At 31.5% G+C, this 13,612-nt stretch overlaps 1 protein-coding gene across 1 annotated transcript; it reads right to left on the bottom strand.

Annotated features, from left to right (window-relative positions):
* Positions 1–5,891, bottom strand: LOC132752508 (sodium-dependent glucose transporter 1C-like). The gene is made up of 4 exons (XM_060742839.1): positions 5,453–5,891; positions 2,902–3,005; positions 1,805–1,985; positions 1–1,515 (listed from the first exon to the last, which is right to left on the bottom strand). Exons 3-4 carry the CDS (start codon positions 1,854–1,856, stop codon positions 449–451), a joined length of 1,119 nt encoding a protein of 372 aa, XP_060598822.1. The 5' UTR covers positions 1,857–1,985; positions 2,902–3,005; positions 5,453–5,891; the 3' UTR covers positions 1–448.
* Positions 5,892–13,612: the final 7,721 nt, after the last annotated feature.

The raw sequence follows: 13,612 nt of genomic DNA on the forward strand, positions 1-13,612 counted from the left end.
TTGTTGTTATGCAACCAATGTCCCCTATAATTCGCAGAATAGAAGCAAATCTGTGATCTGGCATGTAATGTCTTTTGAAAATGGCGCTGTTTATTATCAAGTGATTGGACGTAACTAGAGCAAGCTTATTTTGGGTACAAAATAAAAGCATTACTTTTTTTGGTTTCAGACAAGAATTGCAACTGTGTATGTACCGTGCTTTTATAAAGACCAAACTATGGGAACTTTCTTGTTTAAAGCTACTTATTAGTTTGATTAATTCATGAAAATGAATTAACATGAACAAAAATTATGTTTATACATACTGTACAAAATGATACACTCAAACAGACTTTTGTACTTCAAACACACAATTATGAATGTACATGTACTTTAAATAACATTTAAATTCTGCCCTTTAATTTAATTTACTACGAAAACGGATTAAACTTTGACATTTCTTAACATTTTAATTCCCACCTTCAACTTTTAACATGATATTGGCTTTTTCTGATCTATTATGAACTCTCTTCATAAAATTGAAAGACACAATAGCAATAACGAAGGTTGCAAACATAGAAAAACTCAAAAATATATTTGAATAAATGAACCACATTTGTGAAACTTTGTCAATCAGATATCTAACTAAAATAGGTACACCCATAGTCCCAACACAATGAAAAATAAAGAAAATACTTGCCATTTTACCTGTCAGTGTGCAGACATTTTTAGACAACCACAAAAATGGTAAACCAAATAGAACAGACATTCCAAAACCAATGACTCCAATGGACATCCACTCCAATATGACTTGATCAAAAATCACAGCGAGCAGAAATATCACCGCACCAGAAAGACATGTGGAACTAAATATGAGAATCATGGAAGACATACTGATAAATTTTATAATAACAATACCAGATAATCTTCCAATCCCAAAAGTAATCCAAAAGACGGAAGACGCAACAGATCCCATTGCCTTACTCCATTTTCGCTCCGATACTAAAAATGACATGAGAAATCCTGTGAAACTATTTTGACTAACGACATAGAGCAACAAAGCCGACGCTAACAACATGGTAAATGTATATTTCATCCTCTTACTTATGAAGTACCGATTTCGATGAGAAGTAATTTCACATGCCGACACATCATTGAGATTTTCATAAACACTGCCGTAAAAAGAAAAAGTCGCAACAAAAAAACTCGCCGACAACAAACAAAGGAGTGCCGTCACACTGTATGGAATATAAATCAGAGATTCTCCGATATCAGTTACAGAAATGTTGCCAGTTATTTCTTCTTGTACTGCTAACTTGTCAGTAAATTTCACTGTGTGTTTCAAATACTGCGGCACAAGCGTTGAAATATTTGAAACAATCGGTTCAAAATTGGCTGGAAATGTAATTGTTTTGGCTAGAAAAGGTTCTGCAACCAAAGGGGATATAATCGCTCCAACACTAAAAGCAAATTGCATAGCTTGCAAATAAGGTCCAGCTTTCTGTTTCCACACAAGAGCAATGTCAGCAATCGCCGCTAAAATTGAGACATATAAAATGTAAATGCAAAACATTTTGGTATATAAGTTTTGCTAATTTTGTTTCAATACTGAAAATCTAATATAATACAAATTCGATTATCATTACACCTTCATTGGTATGAAAACAGCATTACTTTACGCACTACTCACAAGTGCTCACTTACATAAAAAAGATTGATACCTATCTATATTAATTACCAATTTAACAGACAAGAAAGACAGGTAAATGACATGTGCGATTTCTTTATAAATAAGTATAAAATTGACATTTAGAAAAAAAATAACCTGTTTCAAAAGAAGCTGCGCAAACTCCATGAAAACCATGAACGACCAACATTGCTGCCAGGTGGTAGCAAAAGGTGTGAGGGCAGAAGAAATTCCCATTATTATAACAATAACGACAAACACACCTATCTTATTGAAACGATCATAAGCAAAACCGCCGCAGATAGCTCCAAGTAACCCACTGAAAACAAACAAACACTTTAACAAACCCATTTTCAGTATTAAAAATTACAAAATTTGAGTGTTTTGTTTTTAAAAAAAAGATATAAGCTTGATAATGTTCTAGAAGCATTATGTTCCTACATCATTGACATCATTGTAAGGTCAAAAATAACGTGAACATTTTTGAGTCCCTTGATCCATTTTATCATTAGTCAAATTTCCCACTGTATGAAACCTTACTGTGTAATTTATTGGGTGGCTTTTTAATGTACAAAACATCAGTTTATATCGTTGATCTTTAAAAATTACTCGTTTTGCTGTTAGATTAATTCTTTACTCATGAAAATGTAGAAATTGTTCGGTATTGGTAAATAACGTTAACAGGTAGGAAAAAATGTAGCCGAAGCTTTTCGAAAGAAATAAGATGCTACTCAGGTTTTGCTTAGCACCAAATGTTTACGTGTGAAAATATTTGACAATGATTTAAGTTCTGTGGCACGAGTGATTTTTAATGTTATTAGACTGAATAAAGGACAATTTATTTTGTCGTTTTTCTCTCGCCTTGTTTGACAAGAAAAAGACCACCTATATCTAGGATTTCGAACGCGAAACTTAATTTTCAAATTGTAAAAGGTCTGACATTTGAATGACAATAAATTTAAAATATCGGTGTAATAGACAATAATTTGTTCTGTATCCAACTAAAAATCAAACAGGAAAACGAGGGATGCTTGCTTTCCATGACCAAGTGGCGAGACCTACTTCAGAAAACTACTTGCGTTTAGGTTTGTGCCATTTCAAAACTTGTTGAATAATATTTCTTTGTCATCTTGAGCTGTTCTGTTTATTCAAGTAATAATCTACGAAATAATACCAGGCAACCTCATAAAAATATCATGGTAGAATCTCGACTATAATGAAACACGTGAACTTACCCTAGTGATTTAGCTGTAAATATCCAAGATGCCGTGGCAAGATTCTCGTCTATTATGATTCTAATATCAGGTAAAGTTGGACCAATCAAAGCGTTTCTCCACCCCTATTATAGAAGTTATAATGATTATGTTTACTGTATTGGCATGCGATAAGTTCCTGAACAAAAGAAAATTACAGTTATTTCAAAATATTTTTATTTAGCTCACTCACCGTAATAATGGTTGTTTTACCAAAGTATTCGGCTTGTCATGGAAAATTTCTTGGAAAACTTAATATCTTATTAATAGAATACGTTTTGTAATGGCCATTAGTATGGGTTACCAAAATACTCATTTTTGTCCGTGCTGTAGGGAAGCAGTTTGTGTTCACAAAATATCACTCGGCATTATTATATCATGTCATTACATGTATATCAATTTTCTGCTCACATAGAATCGTTGAAAAGACCATATTTCAGGAGAGTATAATACGTCATTCAGGTGCAAACAGGTGATATTTGCAGTACATTGTATCATTTTTGTGTAGCAGGAGAGGGCTACTTCCGAGGCGACAGGTTGCAAAATTATGACAACCTGGCTTCGCAAGTTCCTCTCCCTTTTACTTGCTACTGATTATAAAGCCCGAAGCTTGGACTTACTTTGTCCCTTTACCCCGAATATTTGCTGCAAGAAATGACAAAAAACCAAGTTTTCAGTTTTGATTTTTAATACAAAATTAAATACTTATACGACAATGTTTTTTATTTAAACATATTAAACTTTAATTTATTAAAGTATAGACATTAAATTCTATAACAACTACCAAATTTAATATAAAGAACTTTTAATGCAGAGTAATGGAAAATAGATATAGTGTACTTTTACTTTAAGTAATAGAAAGAGCACCGAAACACGAGGCTATCTGATTTGTACGAGGGGGCGTAGCCCCCAAGTATAAATCAGATTGCCGAGTGTTTTGGTGATCTTTCTCTTTTGTATCATAGTCAAATATGACAGCACGTTCCCTGTTGTCATAATATGAAACCCCAGAAAAAAACCAATGAACGAGCATTTGAATATGATATTTCTGCCCCTTTCCCTTATTCTGCCGTCACAATAAGTAAACCCCAGCAAAAATGAACCAATCTACGGGCATTATCTGGAGTGCGGGTAACTGATACCTGCACTCCAGTTACCGCACTGTGCATGTATATGTACGATTTAACTCTGACACTTTTTCAACAGAAAGGTCCCCAAACTGTGATACAATAAAGAAATACTAAATAATTTACTTTTATAATACCTAATAAATTTAGATAGGGGAAGGGGCGGTAGCTTGGTTTTGTAACCGTTGCTACCAATGATGCCAATAAAATTTGACCTTATATACCAAAGTAATTATTATTTTTAATTAACCAATATATTAACATATTATCTTAAACATTTAGCTTTATAAATGTAAATTAAGAATAACTACCAAAAACAAAATTATTAAAGTTTTATACCTGAGACCTTTTTTATTTTGACAATTTTAATAGCTAATAATTTACTCGATATGTTGTGTACAAACCACTTTATAAAATGTAACAAATTATAATTTAAATAATTTATGTACCAAAAAGAAAAGGGAAATAACAATTTATAACCTAATTTAATAAGTGTTAAAAATTAAAGTTAAGATGAAACGACTAGTTTCATTGGCTAAAAGAAGTTGTGGCCACAAGATAATAAGCCGTTGCCATGAGAAAATGTCTCGAGACATATAATTTTGTGGCCACGACTAATATTCTGGCCACAACTTATAATCTTGTGGCCTGAAGGTACTATCTCGTGCCCACGACTTACTTTCTTGTGACCAAAACTTATTATCTTGAGGCCTCAAGATATAATTCCGTTGCCACAACTTATTATTATTTGTAGCTCGAAGAAACTGTGGCGAATTCACCGCTGTCACAGCTTTTGACCCAACGACTAGTTTCACTGGCTGAAATAAGTTGCGGCCACAAGATAATAATTCGTTGCCATGAGATAATGTCTCGAGACATCAAGATAATAATTCGTTGCCATGAGATAATGTCTCGAGACATCAAGATAATAATTTATGGCCACAAGATAAAATCTTGAGGCCACAAAATAAAATGTTGTAACCACAAGAAAGAAACAATACTGCAAATGTCACCTCTAAGTCACCGTAATATACAGCATACATTTAACTTTAACTCCGGTACATGAGCTACAACTGTTATGATACCGCATTTACATACAGTGCTTGTATGCATGCAATTTTACACATTAAATGCGAATGCAAGGGCAAGATATATATATATACAGCACAATGTAATCTACATAATAGGAATGTTTAAAAGAGAACTGGCCCAACCGTAAATAACTATACTAAACGTATTAACATACATGAACACAAACCACGAGAGAATAATATGTGGACGCCGAGTTTCCTAAAAAAAGTATTTTTTGAAGAATATTTGGTCTCCATATTAAAAATAATTAAACTTATATAAAGCAAGCTTCAAACAAATATACATAATGTATTTTTGCAATGCAAAAATCTTACCATTGCAAAGATACTGATGAATATACAAAATGTATGTAAAATTCGATGCCTATTCGCCGTGTTATCTGTGTTCCTGTTCTGTATTTTCCCATTGCTCCCGTCCTCTATTACTGTTTCGTTTGTCTCACTTGAGTTAAATACTTGCTTGCTTGTCGAATCATTATTTTCACTCATCGTCAAATATATGTTGTTCTTTATGCGTTCTTATCGATTTCGTCACATATAAGGGGATTAATAATCCTCAAGCAACAAGTTCGTTGATGATTTCACAATAAGGGGAGCTTACATATAAATAGTTCCTGCTTCTTTTTGTTAACTTTACCCCAACAATTATTTTTGTGTTATCCAACAATTTCCTTTTTGACTTTATTTGCCAACTTGCGTAATTGAATAATATAACTCCAGGATTCGGTCATTCAATATTGATAACAAATGATCTAAGTCTAAACAGATATCATAAGTCTAACAAATATTCTTAAGTGTTCTCACCTTAAGTATGTTAATGATAACGTACTAGTACCTTGCTATCTACACAAGGTTAATAATTCACCGGAGGGAACGTGCAGTACGGAATCGACTTCGTGGTTGCATAATGAAATTTTAAAGATGACACTCATGGAGGTAGGTAATTATTTTATACTATCAAAAAGTTTTGTTTGTCAGAAATCAAAGTACTGTTGATAGCATGTGACAAAATTCACCGACCTCTCCGAACGTAAATAGTCTGCAATGTTGAAAAAAATTGTTTTGTAATACTGGTTGCCCTACTTTCTCATCCAATGAAATGGTTTGGATTCGATTAAATTAAAAAACATATATTTCGCCAATAATATCTTCATGAAAAAAAACTATTTATGCAATTAAAATGTGTTTATTTTTGTACTGTAAAAAGAAATCTTCTATAACGCCTTTACTATTTTACCAGGCGGCAAGTAAAATTTAATGTTTTCAAGTCTCGCACGTGCTTGAGCAATAATTCATGATATGACATCATCAAAGCGTTGCGTGTGTTTTTGTACATGTATGTCTTTTTACACAGTATTAAATTAGTTTGATAACCAACATGATCAAGTCAATTAAGATCTGTTTTTCACTTTCCCCTTACTTTATACTGATGAAGAGTTGATACTTTTGTCTACGAAATATCCCATTTAAAACAAAAAGCAAACAAAACAACAACAATAAAACAAACTTTTGTTGAACTCGTTGTCTTGTGAATAGACTGCTTCAATGTGTTGGATGATATCTATGTGACGGGAAAAAACTAAAATACTTATACCATGCAAGTACCATAGTAACGGATCGTAATGACATTATTTTTTTCAAATTCTGTTGATTGCGAATCGGTTACATTCCTGGAATATATTGCATTTATTGTGACCCTTCGGGAGTCATCATCTTAGCCAGTTAGAATTTTCAAAATGATATGTAGTTCTTACCTGTACGTCAAAGCAAGATGTTAGAGTTACCTACCTTGGCCTGTATACATTGTTTATATTGAAGTATATTGAAGGAAACGTGCTTCCTTATTATCTTTACCGCGATAAGTCTTTTTGATAACATGTGTCATTCTACAAAATGAACCAGACATGGACCCGGCCTTGTCAATTTTCGCTTTCTTTATTCTATAGTTAATCTGTCACATTAAAGTCTTTATTCTGGACTCCTATTAAACTCAGCAGAATTCTGTATTTTATTCCGTATTCTGTTTACAAACATCACGAAGGACTGCGTACCTATTATGAGCTGGAAGAGTACATACATGTATATTTGCTCCTTTCTTACTAGACCTGTCCAGCAAAGTACTACTCAGTATTAAAGTTACAGAATGGATTTCTTTGTAAACAGATGTTTATCGGCATTGAATCACAAGGAGACACAACACAACTTTTTCCCATGTTTCTGTTATCATGACATTCTTAATTGTGTTCTCTTCTTTCTTGAATATGTGTGGGAATATATAGTAATGTGTTTTTTTCCAATATAATTATTTCCCTATATAGTTATGTCATGGTACAATCAGTATTTATCAATGATCTTAACTATATAAAATTAACCAATTAAAAGCATGGTGTGAAGCGCTCAATGATGTAAATAAGTTGGGCATTGAAACACTTAAGGTCACTATTCCAAGCTTTTAAAAAATATATACGCTCGTATACGATAATATAATACGTACTATTTAATAATTAGTACATATAAATTAAAGAATGATCATTGAATGATACAAGTCCATAAATATGCTAAGCGTACTTCAGTAAATATCTCTAATATTTCATGAAGTGACTGCGTCTGCCATTTTGTGAAGAAAGCTATCACTTATATAATAAAATGTTCCTTAATTAAACAGACCTCAAAACAATAGACTCAGTTAAATTTTTGCACAAGAACGATCAGTGATCACATATGACGCCTGATAATAGCTAATTAAGCATATGTACTGAAGGGTGGAATACAACTTTGTTCTCCTATTTGTCGCGGCTACTCCATAGCATGCTGTAGTTACTGTGTAGAAGGAGACACAAGAAACATTGACATGCCAAAACGCATTTTAATACAAGGGTGATAAGTCATAAAAAGTCAATTTTTGCTATGAGAGTCACTAATTGCTATTTGAAGTCACTGTTTGCTATGGAAGTCAATTGTTGTTGTAGAAAGTCACCAGTTGCTACGTAAATCTATGGTTGCAATAGAAGTCACTAGATGCTATGGAAAGTCAATGGTTGCTATAGAAAGTCAATGGATATTATCCAGTCACTGGGTGCTAAGCAGTCTATGGTTGCAATTGAAAGTTATTTGTTGCTATGTTAGTCAATGATTTCTATGGAAAGTCACTGGTTGCTGTGGAAGTCTGTGGTTGCTATGAAAAAAAAACGCTGGTTGCTATTGAAGTTAATGGATACTATTGAAAGTCACTGGTAGGTATGGAAGTCACTGGTTGCCGTGTAAAGTCAATGGTTGCTATGAAAGTCAATGTTTGCTATGATAGTAAGTAGTTGTTATGGGAAGTCAATGGTCCCCATGGAAGTCTATGGTTGCTATGGAAAGTTACTGGTTGCTATATAAGTCAATGGTTGCTAAGGAAAGTCACAGGTTGTTATGGAATTATCGATGCTACAGAAGTCAATCGTTGTAACATTGTTAACTGATAGCTATTGAAAATTATTGGTCGCTACGGAAAAGTCATCGCTAATTGCTACGGCAAGTTATTGTTAAAGAAGTTACTCCATGGTTGCTATGGAAAGTCAGTGGCTACTAAACAAGTTATTTGTTGTAATAGAAAGTCACAGGTTGCTATGGAAGTGTTTAGTTGCTATAGAAAGGCACAGGTTTCGATGGTTGACATCGAAGTCTATGGTTGCTATGGAAAGTCACTAGTTAATTTTGACCCAAGGGGGTCATGCTAAACATATAAGTTATAGCTCTTTTTTTTTTTTTGGAATTCTATTCTTTGGACAATTTTAAAGGTTACCATCAAAGGAACATTCCTGTAAAGTGTGGATGAAATTGGCTTAGTGGTTTATGAGAAGTGACTTTTAAAATTAAAGTTTACGGGCGGACGTACGGACATTCAATCTGAGTTGACATTTTGAGTTTTTTGTTTGATCTTAATTGATCTCGAAAACCCCATAAGCAAAGAATTTGCACCACATAAGCAACTGTTTTCCCAACAAGTACAAGTATGTACGGAATGAACATGGATATTCACCCAAGCCATAATTCTGACAAAAATCATTGAACTGGAATTTGCCGACGAGATGTACAAGTAAACTGGGTAGTGTTCATTCCTGTAATGTTTGTATGAAAGTGTACCAGTAGTTTTTGAGAATTAGTCCGGACAATTTATGTGACAGAAGGACAGACAAACACAAAACAGAGAAGTGATCCATATTTGACGCAGTCTACTTTGTAGCCGTCTACACAAAAATCTGTGTTTCTGTCAAGGATCTTGGCTGACGAACAAATTATTGTGGCGTTTTCCCATTATAATGTAATTTTTAATAAGCCAAATATGTTGAAATTATCTTGGATCTTCCCTCAAAAGCATTTTTATTTCTTATTTTTTCTTAGCCTGCTTTTTGATGGTATTTAAGATTTCTTATGTACACTAATTACTAGCTCATATTGCAAATTTTGCATTTTAGGGAACTAATAAGATACATCACCTACCTATAGTAATCAACCTATCGTTAACTTTAAAAACTTTAAATATGTAATTTCACCAGTGTATAAATGACAAAAATACCAAAGTGTATAAATTTGGTTTATTTATAAATGATAACATGATAATATTGCTTTATAGCAGTAAAGTCAATATCACAAAACAATAATCATAGTTATTGTTAAATACAAATAATACACTACATTTATCAGTTGCAAAAACAATTGATGAATGAGAGTGAACGTGTTATTTATTTCATATACATTTTATTTAAAGACACATTGACAGCATATAAATGAAGATATATAAATAACCTACAATACAAAATCTGTAGGACAGCGCTCAAAGAATAGCAAGAGCCCCGATTATGTAGAAATTAACGGAATGTTCCATTTCAATTTTATTACATGATTATGAGTCTTGATTTGTAACCTTCGAATTAAGATTATTATGGTAACAAAGGCACAGTAAAGCCTCACAAAGGGGTCAGTCACCTCATGTTATAGATAAGAACCAGTGTTTATGTTTTAAGTGAATATATCAATAGATTTTAAGACTGATGATGCATTTTATGAATGTCAAAAGAATATAAATATAGCAAATCAAAATAATACATACAATCTTAAATCCATGGTTAAATGTATGAATTTTTTTCATGTTCAGTTAATTAAACCTGCTTAATTTTCCAAAGGGTTCTTACGAATAAACATCAATAAAAAAAACAATGTTATAGATAATTCAAGCAAGATTCAAGGATTTGACCGTGAAGGTCAATGTTATTTGTAAGTCTTGATTCAAATCCTTACAATACTCACAAGTAAACCTTTTGTAGAATAATCCTAAGTTTTATAAAAATTGTTCGAGCAGTTGTTGAGAAGAAAGGCACACAATACTGTGTCCATATATAGCTGGTGGTTTAGATGAACGGCTAGATAAACCAAATTTATCCCATTTTCAACTTTGTTGAATTGTATTTTCAAATTAGCATCTAACACTTGGTCTCTATTCTTTACATTATATTTAATGATTTTCCTTAACATAATCTTATTTTATAAAACCTAATATCCGTAAAACTTGCTTGTTTAAGTCTATATTACAAGTAAAATGACAATGTAATTATAATAATAATAATAAAAACTTATATTGTAACATGCAGTGCAAATGTATGTATACTATACGACAAGTATTTCAACATATCAATAGATACAATATGGCACTAAAGAAACAATTCAAATACAAGAAATTTTTAAATAGAACAATATTTTGGTGACATTAGTGAACACAAATAAACTATACACAATATTTACAGTAACAATATCTGATAAATTGCATAAAAGGTGATACTTAACTAATGATCACCTAAGCAAATGAGCTACACAGTTATGTCTCTCCATTATGCAAATAATGGATAATTTTAACCAGAAACAAAAGCTGTCACTGTCAAGTGAATAATGTCCCGGATTTAATCTTAAAATCTGACAAAGAGTTATAAAATAACAGGGCAAGACTTGAAGAAAAATCATAGTGATAATCTCAGCTTAAGACCTGCTGATAAAACAACATAAACGCAGTAAACCTTTCTCTGAAATTTCGTTTAATTCCAGTCACTGGTTGCTGTGAAATAGTAAGGACCAAAATACGAGACAAATCATGCGATCACTATATGTATATATGTAACCCATCGAGGACATTAAAAAAATAATGCTGCATTTGTAAATAAAACATTTTGGGTAAATATCACCTCATATCTAATAGATCTAGAGACAGTTAGTGTTTAAATGACAAAGGATCATTAAATCATTGCCTTAATAAAAGTAAAACAATGATTTACAATATAAGACTGAAATATAAAATATCAAACATGCATACTTTCTTTTCATGATTCTCCTGCCCGTCAGCTGACAGCTTATCTGCATCAGGATTTTTACAAACCCATTATAAAATTATAAAAAAAAAATTATATACCTAGTATTCAGAGCATGTACAAGCATTAGTCTCTAAACATAGTTTAAACCCGTCTAATGTTCTATATCAAACACAAAAATATAAAACATTTACAAATACAGACAATATGTTTGTCATACTAACTTGATGTAGTAAAGACTGCCATACATAACAATAGTAATGTAGTGACCTATTAAAATAGTAATGTAGTGAACTATCACAAAAATAATGTAGTGAACTATCATAATAGTAATGTAGTGAACTATCACAATAGTAATGTAGTGAACTATCACAATAGTAATGTAGTGACTATTACAATAGTAATGAAATGACCTATTAAAATAGTAATGTAGTGAACTATCACAATAGTAATGTAGTGAACTATTAAAATAGTAATGTATTGAACTATCACCATAGTAATGTAGTAAACTACCACAATAGTAATGTTATGAACTATCTCAATAGTAATGTAGTGAACTATCACAATATTAATGTAGTGTACTATCACAATATTAATGTAGTGTACTATCACAATAGTAATGTAGTGAACTATTACAATAGTAATGTAGTGAACTATCAAAATAGTAATGTAGTGAACTATCACCATAGTAATGTAGTGAACTATCACAACAGTAATGTAGTGAACTATCTCAATAGTAATGTAGAGAACTATCACAATAATAATGTAGTAAACTATCAGAATAGTAATGTAGTGAACTATCTCAATAGTAATGTAGTGAACTATCACAATAATAATGTAGTGAACTATCACAATAGTAATGTTATGAACTATCTCAATAGTAATGTAGTGAACTATCACAACAGTTATGAAGTGAACTATCATAATAGTATTCTGGAGAACTATTACAATAGTAATTTAGTGAACTATGACAATAATAATGTAGTGAACTATCACAATAGTAATGCTATGAACTATCACAATAGTAATGTAGTGAACTATCACAATAGTAATGTAGTGAACTATCACAATAGTAATTTAGTGAACTATTACAATAGTAATGTAGTGAACTATCACAATATTAAACTAGTTAACTATCATATGTTACCATGCAAGCAATATATTTACTAAGTTTTCTCATAACTAAACAGAGTCCACATCTTAGTAAAATATCTTCTATGAATTGTCATTTTTACTATAATGAAAGAATAATTTTTATTTGCTTTTTTTATTATGTTAGAAAAAGAAGGGACAAGTATTGGTTTTGGTATAAATCATGCTAATATCTAAAGAAGAATATGAAATTAATAGTAAATTAATTTGATAAATATCATGAAAAAAGAATTAAGGCATTCTGAATTATCATTAAAACATTAATGTTAACAATGAGTAACAAATAAACTATATTAATCTCTAGTATAACATGAATATAAAAAACACGAGTGCTTGCGTATAAACACCACTTAATCTTCTTTTTTGTTTCAAAGAAAGTAGATGCTCTTATTGTGGTGATATTGATAATTCAAATTGTAAACAAAGTGAAAACTAATTCTGCCACTCATAAGTTTGTTGTTAAAAAAATAAGAATGGAAATTTTACAAAAATATAATCATACACAAATATTTCTATAAACTTGACTTCAACAATTGACAACAGTAAAATGCACTTAAGAGAAAGAAATATAAATACCAAAGCTATATATATTTCTAGTACAACAACACAGTTATTATAAGAAATACAATAATTAACCTGCAGTGTGACATGACTTATATCTCACTGACATGTTATCAATATTTCATAAACAGATAAGAAAAGATAAAATAAAATAATGTTTACTTTTTTTCAGAACCACTTAGTAGTGGAATGTTCAGAACCACTTATGAGTACAAGATTTCAGATAAACTCATCAGAACAATAATTTAAACTCACTCATAAGTACAGTATTTCTGACAAACTCATCGGTACAATATTTAAGACTCAGCCAGCAGTACAATATTTCAGAATCATTCAGCAGTACAATGTTTCAGACACACTCATCTGATCAATATTTAAGATACACGTGTCGGATCCATATTTTAGATACACTCACCGGATC

Source organism: Ruditapes philippinarum, unplaced genomic scaffold (assembly GCF_026571515.1).
Source record: "Ruditapes philippinarum isolate M1 unplaced genomic scaffold, ASM2657151v2 ctg2026_1_1_1_1, whole genome shotgun sequence".
In the NCBI taxonomy this organism is placed as follows: domain Eukaryota; kingdom Metazoa; phylum Mollusca; class Bivalvia; order Venerida; family Veneridae; genus Ruditapes; species Ruditapes philippinarum.